We start from the raw sequence: 21,890 nt of genomic DNA on the forward strand, positions 1-21,890 counted from the left end.
TTTTTAATTTACATGCGTGTGTGTGTGTACTTGCATGTTCGCTTAATTACCATTGTTGAAGTTTTACATTCCTTCTGTCTTTCATCTCCTAAATGGTGTGTGTGTGTGTCTGCTCTGTGCCAAGCTTTGTATTCAGTCTGTATGTATGTTTACAGAGTGATGCTCCATCATGTTTCAGCCCCTACTCTGTTTAAATTCACTTTTCTGTTTCTTCATGTCTCCTCCCTCCCGACGTTGTCCACACACTGGACGTGGTGTGTGTGTGTGTGTGTGTGTGTGTGTGTGTGTGTGTGTGTGTGTGTGTGTGTGTGTGTGTGTGTGTGTGTGTGTGTGTGTGTGTGTGTGTGTGTGTGTGTGTGTGTGTGTGTGTGTGTGTGTGTGTGTGTGTGTGTGTGTGTGTGTGTGTGTGTGTGTGTGTGTGTGTGTCAAAGTGAAAGGTCAGCTCCACACTTGTGGTTAGGAGGGTCCACAGAGTGCAGAAGGGAATTAAGTTTAGTTTCTGCTTTAGAAAGTACAGTGAAGGAATCATCTTATTTAATGATAATCAGTAAAAAGTGGTCCTTATTCCTGTTTAGTGGGAAACGCTATGTATCAAATTTTGACCGAAATCAAAGGATATTCAAATTCCTTGTTCTTTTGAGCTTCTTTGTTCGCCCCAAACAGTTTCTCTTTCAAGCTATTTTTTTTCACGTCAACTTTTGTGATTAGCCTCTCTGTCTGTGTTTAAATGTGATTGTGTGAGCTTTTGGCTAACTGGCGATGTGGCAGCAGGAGGAAGGAGTTGAGCCGCTGCATTGTATCACCCGGGCTTCGTTGCCTAGCATTGACCTGAGGAATAAAAGGCATTGCTCTCTGATAACATCAAACCGATGGAAAACAGCAACCACCCTTCACCTTTTAAGAGAGTCACCCGCCTCTGTTTTGCCTCACAAGCATGCACACACAAAGACTTTGAGACACACACACACACACACACAGCTGTTGAAAGGAGCTCTGTTGTGGCCCCTGTGCATTGCCAGGCGAGAACAGACAGTGGCCTTTCACCAGTGTTTGATGGGACGCTGAAAAGGTCATCGTTACCTTCTGTATCTTGAATGTCTTTGTCTGTCCGTGTATGCTTGAGTCAGCCAATAAGTCAGTGCAGTAAGATTATGTTTCTGTTGTGGAATTCAGCATCATAACTATGAAATGCAAAATATCCCGTGCATGTAACCGGAGCTCTCTTCGCGTAAAATTGATAAGGTTTTGTCTCTGTAGCTCGACATGCTGCACAGTCTCAGAATATCACGTTTAGTATGTGTGGATGTGCATGGATGCATGCATGTTGTGTTTAGTATAAGTATGGGTTGTAAAAAGAGAGGTGTAAAGGTTTTGCTTCAGTTGTCGCTTAACTTTTAAAACATTTTGGCATACAGAAACAAACTGTTTTCATTCCGTTGACGTTCAGGAAACGGAACCTTTACCGCCCCTCGTCTGTCACAAAAAGATCAGCTGTGAATCAGGACATACTGTAATGTAGTAACGGCAACAGTCCTTAACTATTTTAAGTGTAGGACTTAATCTCTGAGCAGTGAGTAATGTCAGCAAAATCTATAATTATGTTTTAGAGGCCATGTTCTATTTAAAAATTCCAAACACTGACTGTAAGACTGTATGAACCGATAGTAGTAAACCTTCCACATCAAGTGTGTGTGAAGATCGGACATTAAAGACATTTATTATGATGCTATAACGGTGAAGTACCAATATCAGTGATGAGGAGGCCATCATAATTGACTCATATCTAACCTGCTTTGCAAATGGTAGAAAATAAGAACTGAATGAAAATGGAATCACACTTTGTCAAATGTCAGAACAGGAAATCATGTCGAACTCGTATCGGGACTGAGCAAATAATCATCGTCAGTAGTTGGGTCTTCTGAAGTAATGTCTTCCATTGTACTCTTGAGCTTTGTATGTGGGTCAGTCACAGTCTATAAATAATACTGCTGAGGCCTGGAGAGGACCAGAGTGACGGGCTTTATGTCTCACACACACACACACACATACTGATTGTGAAGTGTGTCAAAGAGCCTACGGATTCCTGCTTGTTGTGTTGTCAATAGAACAATAGATATGTGTCCGTGCACATACACAAACACATTGTTTAGGAGTCTTGGAGACCTTAAGACTCCTCGTCTTAACATTGAAATAAATAAAGTTGACCTCTTAAATTGAGAGAATGCGCCCTTTTTGTTAGCAGGCGTTAAATGACTCCAGCTTTTTTTTTTTTCTTCGGAACCGGTGTAAGAGCTGATGTTATCACACTGCTTTCAGTAACAACAATGGGCCTTTTCACATTTACCATAGGTTGCCCCAGGTGTAACTGAACACCCGCCGTGCCTTTTACTGACACCTCACCTCTGAGTATTATATGATGTGGAAATATTTCTAGAGGAATAGAGTCTGAATGTTTAAATATACTGATATTAATAATTAAAAAATAATAATAATTGCTGTCTCATGTTCCGCTGCATACCGACGTACAGCTGAATGCGAGAATCTTGTTTGATTAGAGTTTCACATCTTGTGACTGTTGTCGCTGATGTGAGGTCTGTGTGAGGACAGAGGTCGGATTCCTGAGCCCTCTGGCCCCGTAGACCTACGCTTGCTGTCAGCCAAGCATTTCACTGATACACTTTGACCCGCTCACTAAGATTAAGAACTACACTGGCTAGCTACCACAGCCTGGCTAATGATTTCAACAGCTCCCGTCAGTGAGCAGCTAGCAGATAATAGCTAGCTAAGTTATTATTCAGCCAGTTTTCAAAGAGCCTCGGAAATTTGGCAACTTCCTGACTCTGTTAGCTTTTGTGTAAACATACTTGGGGGTTAATGTTTAGCAGTTGCTTTGGGCTAAAATATTGTTTTGTAACGCTTAAAAATTCTGTCAATTGCAGGAATGTCGTAGTTCGGTGGAATTGCTTTCCTTAAATGTAGATGTTGAGTTAGAAATTAAATAAATGAGCCTTTGAGTCGGGAGTTGGTCCGTAAAGGTTAAGCACTCTTGTTTTTCATAATACATGGATTAAAGCATGCAAAGTGCACTTTGTTGCAGTTCAAGAACCCTTTTCTCGTGAGGAGGCCGTTAAAGAGCCTAAAAAGACAACAGCTCTCTGTTGTGCACAACCACCGTGTGGAGGCTGAACACATTCCTCTGGCAGTCTAGACGAACCTGTGGTCTTCTACTGTCATTACTGCAGTTTACCAACATTTCTCAAACGTCTGCAAAGTAACGTTTGCACTGACTGAATAAAACCTGGGTTTTGTAGACCGAAAGATCCATGATTAAGACTTAGAAGGTGACAAGTAGTTATCATGTATGCCCTTACAAACATGCGTACAAAATACTGTGTATAGTGTACACATGACATCACACGTTAGGAATAGAGGAAAGCGTATCGCATATATGACGGATACACACTCGGTGTCCAGTCCCAGGTGACACGATGAGCGACTGGGACCCTGCAGGGGTCAAAGGGCAGATTTCTCCAGAGAGCCGAACAAGTAAGACTCTGGGAACTGGGCCTTGCTGCACAAACACTGCGATTTTAATTACACAACAGACCATGTTTGGACTGCTACCACTCCAATTTCCTCCTTTTTATTAAGAGATTCACTGTCAGAGGGTGGGACAAAGTGTTTGGGTGTATGTATGTGTTTATATTCCTCCCCTGGGCCATGTGGTTGAAACCCCAGTTCAAAGTAATTTAATGGCCTCATGCACTTTATTCTTTCCTCAATTGTGTTTGTACCATCTCTTCCTCTTAGGGGGAAATCAAATTTGAAAGGCCTGACAGAAACCTTTTCTTGATTTAATCACATTGAATAAGATTTGCAGCAGCCCACAAACTTCTGGAGAAGCATCTGAGTCACCGTCAAAACAAACATTAAGATGAGACGAGATGCAGAGCTTCTTTGTCCAGTCTGGGAATGTAAATAAAGGACAAGAGGAGCAGCTGTTTTCAAAGAAGACCCATACAGATTTTAGACCAGAGCAAAGATGCAAACGACCCATTTGGTGGATTAGTACGGTAACCTGTGTTTGACATGGAGCTCAAGACAAAGTAGTGGAATGGCTTGGCATGATAATAAGTGAGCTCAAGCCACCTCCCCACTTTAAGGGATTATGAACGGTGGAGGACCTGTACTGCGGTCAGCCACAAAAACTTCACCTTCAAAGTAATTGCGCTCTTAATGTCTTGATTAGTAGTATTACAGTAATTAAAACAAACCACAGCAATGGCCAACTGTGTGTCCCTAATAATGGGTGTAAACAATATTGCATCGTGACGAGTCATCCTGAAAGTGTTAACAGTACTCTCCAGCTAAAGAAAACATGAGGGTGTATCATGGCTCATAGAAATGGAATAAAATAGGTGGTACTTTCTACTTGCTCTTTTCACACAGTCCTATAAATGTCTAAACAAAGACTTATCAGTTTTAAAGAGTTGTCTTTGAGTGAATCACTCTCCTGCATATGAGCTTCTCTCGGTCCAAGTTTCCAGTCCTTTTTTTTTTTTTTTTTTTTCTCTGGATTCCTCTCTTGTGATTTTAAGTCTGTTTGTACAGAGGGTCAAACCACTGGTTTGTCATAGAGGGTACAACCTCAGCGCCACTTTTTATTTTTTATTTTTTTAAACTAAACTGGGAACATGACTCTGACCTGCTTGCCATGCTGTCAAGATCAACACCCAGGACAGCTGAGGCTCAGTGGTTTTGACCACATCTCCACTAAACATAGACAACACAGTCACAGGCACAGTTCTTCTATGGTCTTCTTTTCTTTAAAAAGGCAACGTAAAGAGACATGTTTAACTACGTCCCTGCTTGAAGGCCTCTGTGTAGTTAGTGAGGAATGACCCAAAAGTGGAATAAATCATAAATCACAAATGCTACTCTCCTTTTCCCTGTTTCCTCCCCTCCTCCTCCTTCATTCCAAACTCCTTCCTCTGTCCTCTTTTTTTCCTGGCCTTATCTAGTTTACCTCCCCCTACTCAATAGTCCTTTTCCTTTTAGCTTCTTCTCTTTATCTCATGCTTATCCCCGCACTCCTTCCTCTTCTTGACTACATCTTTTCTTGCTGCTTTGACTTTCTCCTCATTGTTCTCGTGTCTCCTCTGTTCTCCCCTCCAAAATGCTTTTGTGCTATAGGAGACTGTCGGCCATGTTTACAGAAAGCAAAGTAATCTGATGCTGCTGGAAGCAAGAAAAAAACCCAAAATGTTCTTTAGTGCCTGTAATTGAAAACAGGATCACAGGAAGTCCAGTGAGTCATTTTTATGCTTTCCAATTTCTAAAATTAATTTGGCTTTCTTACAGACTCAAAGGAAAATCCTTTATTTATAATTTATAGCTCAACAATATAAATCAAAGTTTTGGAACAAATACTCCTAGCTGTTATTTACTAGAATTTAACTCTAACAAAGCTAATCTGCTATTAGGACTGTGTGGGTGTGGTCGGATCAGACCGGCATTTCCCTGATATGTTACGAGGTCTTGAGGTTTAATTTAAAGGCCATTTTATTGGGCCTCCGGTGATAAAGTTATTGTCACTAAACACTGTTTGCTTTTGAGCTCCCTTGTTGACTCGTAAAGGAGGAGCAGTTCTGCAGGGTTGCTGTGGGGGATGGTAGGACGATTACATTGGGTTTGATAGCCTTTTATCCAATCTAAATCCTTTTCAATCCCTTATTGATCTTTGTAGGTAGCTTATCTTAAATGTCTCCATTTGCCACCAGGGCCAGACATTGATCATGTAGAGGTCAGATGTCATTTGTAAGGTCATGCTCCAACCTGCTGTCTCCTGACACCTCTTTTTACTGGCTAAGAACCATTAAAGGTCTACAGCACTTTGGAAGCGCATCATGGAAGAGCTGCAGGTATGAATGCCTCGGTCTGATAAATGGTCAGTTTATCCAGATGTTTCACTATTCCTGAGGCCTTCACCTGCCTGGTTTTTACTCAAAACGGCAGAATTGACACGGTAAGCTTCACTTGTTGGGTTTGTAGTTTACTGAAATTGACGACATAGGTCTGAAACGGTTTACTACCTGTAATGAAGGTGATTGATTTCCATTGTTGGGTAGAGCTGTGTTTCCCATAGTAATGCTCCGGCACTTTGTGTTCTTCAGTGTGTGTTGTATGTTTGCCAAGTCTTTGACAGTGTTTGACTCTACTTTGGCTCGGGCAAACTGGCGGCGTGTCCTCATGAAAGACGGTTAACGATGGTCTGAAGAGTCTTGCTGCTTCTGTCTGGGTAACCAGCTCGTTGAGATGCAGGATACACGGACATCGTTCTGTCTCGCCTCCATTCACTCTGTGTTTTGGTGGCTTTAGAAGTTTTTCCACCCACACTGGGAGATCGGTGTGTGTGCTTACTATTTGTGAAACAGAACAGCTTGGTAATACAATAGATGTGGGTGGTATTGTTCGCAGTACCCTGTACTGAGCCATGTTCATCACGTTTACCTAAAGTCCAGGGTGATGTCTTCAACAGTTGTTGAAGACATCACCCTGGACTTTAGGTCCAAAGATGTTCAGTTCACTATCAAAAAGAAATGCAGCTAATTCTTACAATTGAGAAACTAGAACAGTTGAATGTTTTGCATTCAAATTGTAAAATAAAACATTGTTTCAGCTTTGAGATGTCTCTGACATTGTGTCGTATTAACAGAGAAGAAGGAGGGTTATTTTATTTTAGTGTTTTGCAGGTTTAGCTGCTTTTGGTGATATTTGAGCACTCCGGGGCTGATACTTTATCTCAAGTGTCTGTTAACCCCATTCATTTCATGTCCATTCCCTTTGATGCTTTGCTGGCATCCCGCCTCAGGTGAGGCTCAGTTGTCGCATGCTTGCCTGTCAAAGTGAGCTAGCCCCTGGCCAACATCTCTGTTTACAGCACATAGCTATCAGAGAAGTGTTGGCAGGGCAGCGAGGGAGCTTGACATGAAAAGTGGCCAGCAGAGGATAAAAAGAAATGGGTTTTGCGAGGTAGAGATAAAGGCAGTAAAAGCAGTGACTTCAGGAGAGTTTAGAAAAGGGAGAACAAATGAAATGTCAAAGATAAAAGCCAGATGAGCTGTGGGAGGGAGAAAGAAGGCGAAGATGTAATGTCAGACTAAAAGAAGACGGGGGAGTCGACAGGAGAGACAAAAGAAAGCCAAGAGATGGAGTGGAGAGGGGAAAATGAAGATGAGAGAGATTGGACATTATCAGTGTGTGGAGAGAGAAAAGGGTGAGGCTGAGAGAGAAAAGGCACGAGCAGAGGTACGGGAATGTGGGAGGTGGAGGGCAGTAAGTCGCAGTAAGTTGCTGACTGACTGCTGGAACAGGATGGGGAAGTGGTGAATGAGGCCAGGAGAGCTGCTTCCATAGGTGGGTCTCTGGGACATATGTGCGCGCACGCACACACACACACACACACACACACACACACACACACACACACACAATGGAACACATTAGAAAAGCAAGACTCAACGTTGAATACGAACCACTGTTGAGTTTCCACAGTGGTGTTATTCTTCACTGAATTTCTTCCATTAATCAATGCAGTGCCAGGTTTTGAAGTGTGTGGACTTTCTACTTGTCATTCCCTGTTGATTTAATTTCCCCGAGTAGTGCGAGTGAACTGGCTAGTCGTCTGGACTTCGTCTCCTTGTGACAGACCAAGTGTTGTGAAGTGAAATTTGTGTCTGAGCTGGAAGCCAATAGCTGTTTAATTCTTGGCAGCAGCTGACGGTCCGCGCGATTTCATGTGCATGCCTGTAGGTCAGCTATGTGATCAAATGGAGGAAAGGCTGTGTGTGTGAGCGGTGTCATGGCGTCCACTGTGTTTAAATGCACAAACGCAAGCATGTACTCTCTCGCTCTGTGTGTGAGAGAGACCAGGGCTAACTGGGTGAGCGGATCAGGTTTCAGCCTCCCTCTTTTCCACTCTCACATTAACAGGACAGTAACACAGTACTGTGGAGAGCGAGGGGAAGGGAGGCCTTGTGGGGGGGAGCAGCTACATGAAGTACTGTCCATACACACCTACGCTGACTTAACATATTGTCATGGTTCAGCCACTTTCTGCATGCATATTGGAGGCCGTTAACGGTGTCAACAGACCTCGGTGAGCATGTTAAAAGTTTAATATTTGTCTTACAATTGGACACATGTCCGAAGGCATTCCACAGGAGGACATTAAGCTAATCATTATCAAAACAAACTGCAGGGATAACCTCCTGCCAAGTGCAAAGTACTTTAATTCTACAGAGTATATTTTCTTAAAGTTTTCTGTTGAGACCATGAGACCAGCCTCTCCCGCTGTTTGAAAGTGAGGTGTTTTTTAACAGGTGTGTGTGTGTGTTAGAATAAAAAGCAAGCTAAAACAACTAACCAGATTCAGCCGTCACTTCCACTACAGTCTTGCAACAGGTGCATCCAAAGCACTGATGAGCAGCATTTTGTGAAATACACTTATTTGCTTTCTTTTGAAAAGTTAGATGAGAAAATCCGACATAATTCTTATATTAAATATAAGGCTACAGCCAGGAGCCACTTCGCTTAGCACAAAGACTTGAACCAGGAGGAAACAGCTAGCCCGACTCTGTCCAAAGGTAATAAAATCCACCGACCAGCAAGTCATCTGAGGCTCACTGTTTATTAACACTTTATATCTTACTTGATTAATACACACAAAAAACAAAGTCTAAAAGCATCAATTTGCAGTTTTCCAGAGTTTTTTTTTTACCAATTTTGGCTGTGACCATTAATAACTTCCTCCCTTCAGCAGTGAGGTGACATTGATCCTCTCACCAAACTCCCTGCCAATAAGGTTTTTTTTTTTCCCAAAATCTAGTATTGCTTTAGGTTTTTGTGCATCTTGGCAGTTTAGTACAATAAGTTGTTCCTTATTCAACAGGTGTTTTCATAGAATCTTAGATTCTTCATTTATCTGCCACTTCTATCCACCCTCATTCCCTTCACACCCTTAATCCCCTCTTATCACACCTCATCTCATTCCCTCTAACCATCTCTCTCTCTCTTTCAAACCAGGGCCCGAGGTGATTCCCAGCTACAGCAGCAGTGCCATGTCTGAGGCGGTGGTGCCTGATGCTATGGTGGCCCCAGCAGTGGGGGGGCCGTACGGGGAGAAGGCCGGCGGCCCCGGGGTGGACTTCAGTTACGTGGGCATTGACGCTATTCTGGAGCAGATGAGGAGGAAGGCCATGAAGCAGGGTTTTGAGCTCAACATCATGGTTGTGGGTAAGTAGCGCATGTGCTCACCAGCTAATGTTTCAGTCATATCCTCCAGATTTAGTTTGAGCGAGAATGAATGTTCTACGTACTGCACACTGAAAAGGTCGCTTTTTAGTCACAGAAATACTTTTTTTCTTTCTCATTCTGTGAGCCTTGTCATCAAGTGCAGACTCTAAAGTCAATTTCACATTTTTTTTGGTATCAACTCGTTACCATTACACTTAAACATGTGTCTCAAAACATCGTCAGTCAGCTGTACTAAAATGTGTCTTGTAATTCAAGTATGATGCAGTTTTCTCTCTAATCATGGCAGAAGATGGAGGCCTCAAACTTTATTTTAATAAGCAGCCACTTAAAACACTTTCTCACTAAGCCCTCATCACTGTGATCAGACACCTTTTAAAACAGGAGCTAATTACACATACACACCTCAACACTAGACAAACCCACACAGCCTCCCTACTGTACGTCTCCTCTGGATGATGTCGCGCCGGTTGGTCTTGTGTTTCATCCTCTCATTAAAAAGAAGTTTGTTTTAGAAGCAGTCTCAGGCTTGAGACTGATTTAAATAAAGTTTTGGAGGCAATGGTAAACAAAACGGAACAAACTTGGTTTCCATGTTTAGGTGACGTTATGTACCGCCACTTTAAGAAAGGGGAGCCGTGCAGGACGGAATGCAGCTGTTGGCTTCCATACCGGTTGTACAGATCCATGTGACTGTGTCTGAGTTTGTCTCCATAAATCAGTAAAGGTCTCCATGTTGACTTAACTTGAAGTTGAACTGTGAATGTTCGCTGCCCAGTGGGCCCCTCTAAACTCCTCTTCATTAACCCGTGGTGATGTTAGCATGGTGTGTGCAGGAGTCACAGAGGGTCCCATCCATATCAACAAACAGTTTATGATGACTCGGAGAGTCTAGAGTGAGTCTTGCTGCTTCTTCTACACTAAAGTCGACCTCGATTAATCTCCTCCATTTGGGGAGCCTTTTATCAGCTAACTGCAACGTGAACTTCAAGACTCACAGTATTGTCATGTCCTTTCCAAGAAAACGACAACCATTCATGCATTTGTATAGATTAAATGTGTGTGCAAATATTATGAATGAAGGTTGTAGTTTTTCATATTTACATCCATTCTTTTCTGGCTCAGTCTCACCCAGAATTAAAAACTGAAGGTAGTATTTACAACAGGTCTGAAGGGGGATTCTTTATTTCTGGTGGCTTAGTGCACAATAATCCAAGCCTTCTGATTGTTGTTTTTTTTTAGACTAAAAACTGTTTTACCACGGATCCGATGTGTCTTATTGATGGTGTGTTTGGGTTGAAGTCATGTGTCCTAATGGCTTTTCTGACAGTGTTAGTGCTGGCGTACACCTGCAGCTCGTCACTGTCAACTGACAGCGTGGAGTCGTCCCAACTGTCCAAATAATGGGTCTTGCTTGGGTTTTTTATGGCACCAATGTTGCAGTGTGTGTATCTGTCTCACTGTCTGCCTCTCTGACTGTGTTTTTGCTTACAGGACAGAGTGGCCTGGGAAAGTCTACTCTGATGAACACGCTGTTCAAGTCTAAAGTCAGCCGTAAGTCGGTGCTGGCTACAGCCCAGGAGAAGATCCCCAAAACAATCGAAATAAAGTCCATCAGTCATGGTATGGCCCTCTTGAACCCCTCAGCTCTTCTCTCTGTCCCTTCTTTTTTACCTGTTTATTTGTGTTTTTCTGTCATCTGTTTGCCAAAATCCACTCATCTCATTCTCTGCCACTAAGTTGTTTTTCTCTTTCCCTCTGTGTTTACACTTTTCTCTTACATACTGCTCGTGTAGTCGCTCCAAACATTTACAGTACCTTATCCTTATTTCACTCTACTTTTGTCTAATTGTAATTTTCTTTAATTACTGTAATCTTGGATGAAACAACCTTTGATTAAACTGTATTCTCAGCCTCATAAAACCAGCCCATTTTCTAATTTGGCAGCTGTGCAGTTGCAGAATCATGCTACATTTATTTTGCATCTCTAGTGCGTGGTTAAGTAGTAGTTAAAAGTACAAAGTGTTTTTGACATTAAAGTATATTTCTGTGTGTGCAGACATCGAGGAGAAGGGAGTGAGAATGAAGCTGACAGTCATTGACACACCAGGTTTTGGAGACCAGATCAACAATGAGAACTGGTACGCTACTATTTTACCATCATTGCATTGACGACATAGTGAAGTATTTCAATTGTGTCTAACCAGATGCCCCTCCCTTTCTCCTTACTTTTCCTGTCCTCTGCCTCTCTATATCCTTATCTTCCTCCTCTTTCCTCGTTTTACCCATCTACACCTTCTCCTTCTTTTCCTCTTTTTACCTCGGTGTTGCTTCCTCTTTTCCTCATCTCTTCCCTTTCCACTCCTCCCTCATCGTTCCCTCACCATGGACTAGCTGGCAGCCCATCATGAAGTTCATTAATGACCAGTACGAGGCGTACCTGCAGGAGGAGATCAACATCAACAGGAAGAAAAGGATTCCAGACTCCAGAGTCCACTGCTGCATATACTTCATCCCCCCGACCGGACACTGGTAAGGACACACGCAAACATGGTTAAATGTAGACATGAGAGCACAACACACGAGGTGATGGACGCTTTGAAAGAAAAACATTTTGGCGAATACACTTGTTCACTTTCAGATTGAAACCACTAATGTATGAACATTATAGATGAAGCTACCGCCAGCAGCTTGCTAACTTATCCTAACGGTGTACTGTGGAGCTTCACTCATTAAATCACATTGAGATCTTTCAGGTCTAACAAAAGCGTTGAATGCATTTCCTTCCTTATAAACTATTTGCAAACATATTTCGGACCTTGCATCGTCAACATTCCTGTTCACTAGCTCGTAGTCTTCTTCTTCCCTGCCTTTGTTGGCGTATTGCTGCGTTTCCTGACGCATTGCAAATTGATCCTTAGCTGAGAAAAGAATCACAAAAAACCTGAAACTTCAACAACTGCCACTGGCAGTAACAGTGAGCATCAACTAATCGACGACGAGATGCAGCCGTTGAGCATGTGCTGACAGATCATATAAAGATACAGACTTTCTTTGTTTGTTCTCAAGCTTCTTGGTGAGGCAATGTGAAACATTTCTTACCCCTCATATTGAACACACACACACACACGCCCACACACATTTCCGCAGCACGATGCAACATATCCCAGAACACCACCACACACACACACACACAGGAAAGATGGGCTGCTCTCGCCAGGCCCTGCAGCAGCACAATGTCCCGAGTTTCACTCCCTGGATCTATTACAGAGACGCACATCTGGCTCTGATCGAACTGCATAAACTGCCGTCTCTCTCCACACTGTTGGTTCAGCGCCTCGCTGTTCGGAGCTCAGGGGGTTGGCGTATACCAGCAGAAGAAATTAGGGGCAGAGTACAAACAGTCTCATGTGTCCATCAAGTAATATTTTCACAGAGCATGTTATAGCCTTTGCTTTTGTGTTACTCCAGTCGAGCGCTGCGGCCGGTCTTGGGGAAAATGTTGAAGGCAGCTGTGGATTGTCACCCTCGTTTGAGCACACGCACAAAGACACACACGCACACCGTTGATCATCAGCACTATTCATGTGCTGCACCTCTATTCATTTTTGTGTCATGGACCTGTCTTTACTCTGGCAGGGGGCTGGTGTGAAAAGGCCCCCTGTCTCCGCGCCCCATCCAGCAAGGTTTCATGTTGATCCAACTCTGCAGATGTCACATGGGCTGGCCAGCAGCTGCTCAAGGATTGCCTTAAAAAGTCTAATGGGAGAGAGGAAGGAAGGACGAGAGAGACACACAGTCTGTGTGGGTGTCTGGGAGCATGCAATCAATTTTGCACTTTTGTCTTTTTCTGAGCGTGCTCTTGCATAAGTGCATGAGACTCCTTGTTAACAATAGCTGGTCTTTGTCAAAGTGTTGTTAACCAGGCCAGCATCCTCTACCATAACCACATGCAGATGCTTTTGTCAAACTGGGGGCCACTCAAACTGACCACAACTCCTTTCAACCTCATCAAATAGATGTTCACACGTATAAAGTATGATTAGGTCAACAGTTTGAACTGTTAATACTCTGTGTTGTTAGGTACAGGAGTTCCTCCATCTGGGAGAATTATTGGGAACACCTGCCCCCTGGTGGAGGAGTTCTGTGTTACAACTCATGTCATCTTTCTTGTTTTCTTGTCTCTCCCCGTCTCAGTCTGCGGCCTCTTGATGTAGAATTCATGAGACGTCTCAGTAAGGTGGTCAACATTGTCCCAGTCATCGCCAAGGCCGACACACTCACCCTGGAGGAGAGGGACTTCTTCAAAAAGAAGGTAACATTTTTCTGGTGCCATTTCCTCTTTTGTTTATTCTTTTAATAGATTTCTGTTTTACTGTATCTAAAATGTCTTTATCTTTCTTTTTTCTGCCATTAATCTGCAATCTAGAAACATGCTCTTTTTTTTCTTCTTCTCCCTCTTCATGCGTGCATTTTTCCATGTTTGTGGAGCAGTAACCAGAGATAAGTTCCTGTAGTTGCACTCTCCCCTCGCTCTCTAGACAGTCACAAAACATGGCTCGACTCAAGAGCATCCGTCTCTTTCTTTACCCTTTACGTTCTACACTTCCTCTACGCGGTTAATAAGGCTGCAGCCGTTCATTTGTATGTTTTTATTGGCAGTCTGCAAGGATCTCAGGATTTCCCCTCCTCTCATTAGCGGCATAAACCCCCTGGTTTATGTGTGCATGCTTGTGTGCTTGTGTTTGCTTGTGTCGGTGCATGGCAGACCTGGTGTGTGCACATCTTGTGAGGTTTTCTGTTTTGTTTGTATACAGACAGCGATTAACCACTAAGCCCAAACCTTTGGAGTAGATTAGAAGGCAGATTAGTGTTAATACTGCCAGATTAAGGTACATTTGTTTGATGTCTCTCAAGACTGCATCAAGCATGTCCGTCTAATTACTCCTGCAATTAAAGGCCTTAGTTTGTATCCTTTCAAATCTGTAGTGCGTTCAAAGTTTGTTGTGTTTCTCTTTGGCTATGTTCACATCACAAGGCCCTAATCCGTGATTCTCAAGTGACACAGATGTGATCTTTTGCATCCGATTTTTTCCAACCAGATCTGGGCCATTTTCATATGTGGTCCTAAATCCAGTCGCTGGTCATGCAAACGGTCATATTGGAATTCATGTGTGTTTTTCCAAGTCGTACTTCATTGTGCAGATCGCTCACCCTATCGAGCAGTAACGTTACACATCCAGTCATGCAAAGTCATATGTTTTGATTTAGGAGTATCATCTTTGTAATGGGGAACCCAGATCTGTTAAATCAAACAATATGTTGACAGTCCCTAGACTTCAACAACTCCAGTGTGTATTTTCGAGATACTGGGCAATCCCCCTCGTGTGTGACGTTTTTGGTTGCATGTGAGACATTTCAGGGCAGACATCTGTTCACACTGATGTCGGGTATGGGTCACTTCAAACATGAATGTCAACAGAAATGTAATTGAGCATTAATCCCTGTAATGTGAACTTAACCGTTCATGTTTGAACATGCTCTCACCAGATCAGGGAAGAGCTGCGAGCCAACGGGATCGACGTGTACCCTCAGAAGGAATTTGACGAGGATGCCGAGGACAGAATGATCAACGAGAAGATCAGGGTGAGCGAAAACTTTCAAAGCAATTACACATACATGTGGCAGGAGTTGCGAGTCTATTATCTGCCATCCTGAAACCATTCAGTCATTTTTAATGTACTTAAAATGAATAATTTCTGACTCCGTTGTCTGTTGATACTTAACCTGTGAGCAGGAGATGATCCCATTTGCTGTGGTGGGCAGCGACCAGGAGTACCAGGTCAATGGCAGGAGGCTGCTGGGGAGGAAGACCAAGTGGGGAACCATTGAAGGTATTACTCTCTCTCCCCTCTTCTTTCCTATTTCACTTTTTTGTTCTCCTTATTTAAATTGTTTGGAAGAGACACTTCCAGTACAGAATACCTCAGTGTGTACATGACTAACCCAGAGGGGGTTTTGTTGAGAAGAAAAGACAAAAGGGAGTCTGGTAAAGACCTCACTGAGACAGTCAGTCAATGAAACAATGCTCCATTCAGTGTGCAGACTGGTGTCGTGTGCCATACAGCTGGTTCAGGCCTCTAGCAGACGCAGTCTGTCTGAAGAGGTCTGATGTGTTTGCTTGGCGCCCCCCCCCACACACACACCCCCCTTTGTACCACAAAGGATACACTGTGGATGCTCTCATAGGATATACGTACATTTTACTCAAATTTATACACACACACACACACACACACACGCATACAAGCTTATCTCTTCAGGAGGACTCTACAGAGTTCTGCAATGGCTGAGGGCATTTGAGTGTTGAGACAACAAACAGCAGCTCTTGGTCTACAGGGACGTCACACTGAGATCACTGATTCCACCTAGTGGACTGTTTAGGAACATGTAATAGCACCTAAGCTTACCTCACAACTGTCATGCTGTCCTTTTTGTGTGCATTAGCTCACTTTCAGTTATTTCTGATAACTCTTTTCTGTCTCCTTCAGTTGAGAACATAGCCCACTGTGAGTTTGCCTATTTACGGGATCTCCTCATCAGGTGAGGGAATTTTGTCTCCATATCATTTTGTCTTAGTCTTGAATGTTTCTGTTTTCATGCAGCCTTGTGTCAGTGTGTGTTTTATGAAATGTAATAATTTGCGTTTGATATGGTTATTCCATAAAGAGGTTTTGAGGTGTGTCCATCTCTTCTACTGGTTTCTAATGGGTGTGTATGTTTCTTCCAGGACCCATATGCAGAACATTAAGGACATCACCAGCAGCATCCACTATGAAATGTACCGTGTGAGGCGCCTCAATGAGAACAACACGGTGGTGGCTCATGCCAACGGTGTGCCAGAACATCGTCTTGCCGCCCACGAGATGTAGACGCCAGCTGCCTGACTGCAGTTGACCCTCAACTGGGTGTAATTCATTTGCTATGAGACTTTGACCATCATTGACAGTCTTCCACCACTCCAGCCCTCCACTCCATCCATCTCCATCTCACAGGTGGGATAGAAACTTAAACGCCTGCCAGAGGGACTTTATTTTCAGTGACTGTCGGCGGCTGAATGGACTGTTCATGTCAGTTTATTGCCTCATGAATAAAACACTATCGTCTCAACTGTCGCTGACAAAGAGAGTGAAGAGATGTTGGATTCTTCTTCATGGGCTGCATCTAGATTTTACCTGCTTCCAGATCTTACGGTTAACTTTCTTGGTTTTTCTTTGTGGTGCCAAACATTAAGGCATCTGCCAAACAGAAACGACTTACACTTAATATCTTTCATTGTCAGAGTTGCCTTAACCAGTAACGTGTTATAATCCTCAACTTTTTCTTCTAAGTTTGATGTTTTTTTAGCAGTGCTTATAATTCAGTGTTGCACTTGATCACTACATTGTCTGCCATTGACAAGCATGCCGACATGCGACGCACATACAGTCATACCTGTCTGTCTGTGTGATGCAGCGTCAGTCAGCTCCCTCACCCGAGGTAAACATAAAAAGGTTATCGACCAGCACATCATTTGTTTGTTTCTTTTTTGTCACAAGCTGTGTTTTGCTTTAACTGTTTGTTAAATGTTAAATATGGATGTCGGTACGTTGGCGTCCTTCTAAATTCCCTTTAATGTCATTGTTTATTAATAGAAATATCTTAAGAGTGATTTTAAGATGAACAAGTATTTATGCATGATATAAAATGTGAAAGTTTATCATCAGTTGTGGTCCACTTAATCAGATTATTCACACACGCACACACAGATACACACACTCAAACACATACTTGCTTTCGGGCCCATTGTAGTGCCTTATTTATTGGAGAATGTTTTCTAGCATTTTGGCTGAAACTGGAAAGAGAGCAGGTTTGTTGGTGCCAAGTTGACTACATTTGGTTATTTTTCAATCTTTTGCTTGTTTATCTCCAGTCTTCCATTGACCAGCCCACTTTTTTTGTCTATTTCTCATGATATACCACGGATCTTTATCAGTTTGAACCATATATGTTTCCCTAAAAGCTGTCACTGTCATGCTCTGTGCTGTGTATTCTTCTGTGTTCTCATACATTTTTTTGTACTTGTATTATTGATAATAGCACATTGTCTTTTATCTTATTTTAAAGAAATAAAGATTAAAGTTGTAAATATATAATTTCTTGGATGATTTTTTTTAAATATTACCATTGCAATAATGTACATTTTCCCTTTTTAAACGACTGTATGAACCGCTTCCCCCCCCCCCCCCAATAGATGCATGTACAGACCCGGCCTGCAGAGTAGCTTAAGATGAACAAATAGACTCTTTCATCAGCTCTGACTGCAGAAGACCACACTTTAGATCATTTTCTACTACACTGGATCCCCCATAGCATTTAATTGCATGTGTAATTCACGTTCTGAAGCATTTTAATTGCCATGTCATTAGGCTTTTTCCTTGATTAGCCTCTGAAATCAATATGGCCGCCTGCTAGGTAAGTGCATGGCTGATTAGCACTAATTACTCGAATGCATAAGTGTGTGTTTTCCTCCTTTTTTAGAAAGGGAGAAGACGAGTCCTGAGCTCCAGACAAGGCCTCGGATCGGTGTGAGGATGTGCAGACGTCAGCGTCCTGAGGCACTGGAGCAGCAGCAGAATGTAGACGGAGCTAACGGCTGACGTCAAGTAAAAAACGACTACAATCGCAGTGTTTTTCATGTCTCATTAATTTAAAGAACCTCATGCTTGATTTTGGATGTACACAAAACTGAGATGCAAAACAAAGTGATGGTTTCTTCACATGCTGGGAACAAAAAGACGGAGCTAAATCCACTTTGTGAATGTGAGAGAAACGGAAGGTTTGGTGAAATGTAGAATATCAGTTGCTTATCTGACATTAAATTGTTGCAGCAAAGTTAATGCAGTTATCTGACTTGATAAGTTCTCAATCAGCGTCTCTGAGGGCCAAAATGTAAACTATGGCTCAGATGTTTGTATGATGTGATGTTCGTCTTTTATCAATTCACATGTTCCCCATGCGCTTCAAAATGGCGACTCGCTGCATCGCTCCTCAAAATGGCGTCTGCCGCACCCCGTCTTCTGCAGTATTAAGATGGCACACGCCTGCAACGCCCACAACCCCCAACCCTCCAGCAAACCCCTATAACCTCAACTCATAAGTTGAGACCCCCACATTCTCTGACTCCTTTTCTACAACTCTCTCCCTCCCATCTCCCCCGGGAACAAGAGAGAAGCAGCTGCATCTCAACTCTCGCCGGCCGAGGCTCGTCCCCTCCCTTCATGCCACCCAGCAGTCGTCCTGTTGGCAGCCACCCAGCGCTACACCGCTTGCCTTAATGACATTCCTTAATGAGCTGCCTTCTTCCTGTATACTAATGAAGTCTGGCGGCTCAGACGGAGAACGAACCCGTGAGTTTCTTTACAGGCTGCGTGTTTGTGTACAAGCGCATGTAGAGCTGTAGTTGTATTTCAGGTTTTATTGTTATGTAGCTTGTGGTGATAGTCCTGCTTGAGTGAACATTGAGTTGTACACAGAGTTTACACAGTAAAGGTGTGTACATGCTCCAGATTGCACCATGCCAGCTGATTTAATGGTTAGTGACACCTTGACAGCTTTGCCACTCTGCTGCCAGATTGCACTGCAGATTAAAGTATGTGATCCACCGTTGCACAATATTGCTAGATAGACATGACCGATCACTCCACCAGGCATTATTGGACAGGTATTAATAGATGAGGGCATGCTTATTGGTCAAAGTTGGCACAGCGTGATGGATGGGACCTATCGGAGCCCAGCGAGCCCTCTGGACAGGAAGCATTTTGACGAATACTCAACCTAATGTAGTGGTTATACTGTCAGTATATTTTGGGGAGGAGTGTCCTTGGAAGTGACTTTCCTTATCTAATACAAAAGTCAGCCTATAGTTTAGTATGTGTATGTACACTTACATGAGTGCATGTCGTCCACATGCAGCGTCCCCCTCTATGAAGTTGCCATGATGTTGGTCGACAAATGCGTTGCATTGCACCTCATTGCCATATCTTGTTATCCACCCAGCTCATCTGCATAGAGCCATCGTGCCACCGATTAACACCTGTTTGTAAGATGAGTATAACTATTTAGCATGCATCGCGTTCATTTTTTTTTTTTTTTTTGATTTTTTAATTAGCTAACTTGATTGCTAAATCTGTGGAGATATTTGTGCCAGTGTGATGCCGTGTGTGCATGCACACGGTGATCATGTTGTGCGTTTGTTTGTGCGTGTGTGTAGCTGTGTGTGTGCACGTCTGACTCCCCCATTTCATGGCATGAGTTCTTGTTTGCCCCCATTTGTCTCCTCCTTCCCCCATCTGCTGTTTCTCTTCTCCTTTGTTGGCAGACACCTCACCTTCTCCTCCTCCATCCGTGTCTTCCTCCCTCCTTATTCCTCTCTCGCCGATGTCAGTTTCCACCCCTTCCCTTGGCTCTGTGCCAGACACGTAGGGGGGAGGGGCTGTCAACCATATGCAAATTATCTGACTTTATGCAAATCGGCCCTGCTGTTAATTAAAAGTCGGATGGAAATTCAATTAGCTGACTGAACAGAGAGGAGTGGGTTTGCTTGGATTGCTTTGATGTGGGATGGGAATAAAAAAAATTCCAAAACATTGTGTGGGTGAGGACTGGAAAAACAAAAGAAATCAGGACTGGGGGGGGGGTTAATAAAAGGCAAGATACGGGGTTTAAACGGTCACTTCATTGTGGGCATAAACTCTTCAAGCGGTATACGTGATGCCAGTCACCGGTCATAATATAACAATGCAGGCGTGTTCTGCTCTTTATAAAACACTGGCATGCTGGTTGACACACACACAGAGATCCAGACAGAGGAAGAGAGAGAAGAGCATCGTTGGTAGCTCCTGCCTCTGGCTAATTACTGTGAGTAATTAAACTAGTCGCAGATATATGTCAACCCTTATGCTGCTGTAATGGAAATGAATGCGAGCGGTGAATGTGTGTATATGTGCTTTGAACTGTGCACGCATGTGTAGAAGGTTTGTCTGTCTGGAATCTGTAAGCTTTGTGAATGTTGGTCTTAGTCTCTTCCGCTGCCCTCAACTTGACATGAGGACCGTTTTATCCAAAGCAGTTTTTGCGATAAAGAGTTTTTAGTCATTTTTAGCATAGGTGATCCATCTGGAGCACCAAAGGGATGGGCTTCAGAGATGACTCCTGAAAGATATGAGAGGATGGGTGGCTGAGATATGATGGTGGCACACCGCCAAGACCCGACCAACAGAGTTGATGGATGAGAGGGAGTTTGGGGTGAACCGAGCAAAAGAGATAAAAATGCATGTGAAGAAAGAAGGGGATGGGGTGAGAGAAGGGGGACAGACAAATGACACAGAATGAGGAGAGAAATGAAAAAAAGAGAGATTGGAATGGTGTGTGTGTGTGTGTGTGTGTGTGTTACTGGGGAATTTCCTTTCTGTTAACAGAAGTCGTCTCCGCAGTGAAGTGAGAAAGTCAATACTTCCCATAATTGTGTCGATGGTTTCTGCACTGGTTTTTACGGAGGTTTAGGAATTTTTAGAACTGAATGCTGCAAGGCCCGGTTTGTCTTTGGTTAGCTCATCTGTAGTTTTGTGTGTTTGTGTAGATCATCTGCATGCAGGACTACCTCGCACCAAAAGATCCAATCAGTGTGTTGGTGCCTGGGGAAAATCCTAAATGTGCTCCTGTAGCAAGGACATGCTTGCCAGATTGGTTTTTGACTTTCCTGCTCAAGTCTCCTGACAGCCTGCAAATTTCATCGGAGATGGGGTGAATAAAGCCAGCCATCTCTCTGGAAAAGAGGCTTTTAAAGCCAGTTTGATGTATGCAGCCAGGTGAGACTGCAGGTGAATAGTAATGGAGGTTAAGAGGTAGAAAGCGGGATGGAGAGGAGATTCATGGCATAAGAAATACATTTTCCCCATGGTTGTGCATCTCTTTCAGTGGTGATACACAGGAGGGAGGTGTGAATGCTTAGATGGACCATACAGACGTACATAAAAAAGTCCACACACACTCACTGAGGCATGCTGCAATTACCCAGAAACGGCACCTCCTCCACTCGGATGCTGATAATTGCAAAAAGTAGATCGGCATGAAGAAAAAGAATGCAGGAGAGGAGAATGTGACGGGAAGAATGATGGCAAACTGAGCCTCAGGAGAGGAGAGAAGCACTGAGGCAAAGAAGCCCCCCCCCCCCCCCCCCCCCCCTCCCCGTTTAATTTCCAACTATTGACCTCAAAACTGACAACAATGTATAGGTGCTGCCACAGAGCTTTAAGATCAAGTCCTAGTTGATTGTCTGTCCTATCTTTTTGTCCCCCAGGTTGTGGAACTGCCATCAGACGTCCACAGAGACACTGAGGACAAACAGGGCAGCAGGTGTTTCCTTTTTTATTTCCCTATTGGTTGTAATAGTCAAGTTTGCTGACTTGATAAACCGCTCACAAAGCCTCCTATACCTGCCTAATTAAACAAATCTCATGGCAGGAAGTCCCTTGAGA

The 21,890-nt window shown here is 43.3% G+C and overlaps 1 protein-coding gene across 2 annotated transcripts in view; it reads left to right on the forward strand.

The window, feature by feature from the left end:
• The window catches only part of LOC142944904 (septin-9-like), a 77,129-nt gene extending 59,622 nt beyond the window's left edge, over positions 1-17,507 (forward strand). For both annotated transcript variants that reach the window (XM_076086101.1, XM_076086102.1), the window contains 9 exons: positions 9,085-9,294; positions 10,807-10,935; positions 11,372-11,453; positions 11,707-11,844; positions 13,510-13,627; positions 14,863-14,958; positions 15,110-15,206; positions 15,864-15,915; positions 16,103-17,507. In XM_076086101.1, coding sequence (XP_075942216.1) covers positions 9,085-9,294; positions 10,807-10,935; positions 11,372-11,453; positions 11,707-11,844; positions 13,510-13,627; positions 14,863-14,958; positions 15,110-15,206; positions 15,864-15,915; positions 16,103-16,244 — 1,064 coding nt within the window. In that variant the 3' untranslated portion in view covers positions 16,245-17,507. The remainder of the gene's footprint in view (positions 1-9,084; positions 9,295-10,806; positions 10,936-11,371; positions 11,454-11,706; positions 11,845-13,509; positions 13,628-14,862; positions 14,959-15,109; positions 15,207-15,863; positions 15,916-16,102) is intronic.
• The last annotated feature ends 4,383 nt before the right edge of the window (positions 17,508-21,890 follow it).

The sequence above is a fragment of the Anarhichas minor genome, unplaced genomic scaffold (genome assembly GCF_050575085.1).
Source record: "Anarhichas minor isolate MPS153535 unplaced genomic scaffold, ASM5057508v1 ptg000007l, whole genome shotgun sequence".
NCBI lineage: Eukaryota > Metazoa > Chordata > Actinopteri > Perciformes > Anarhichadidae > Anarhichas > Anarhichas minor.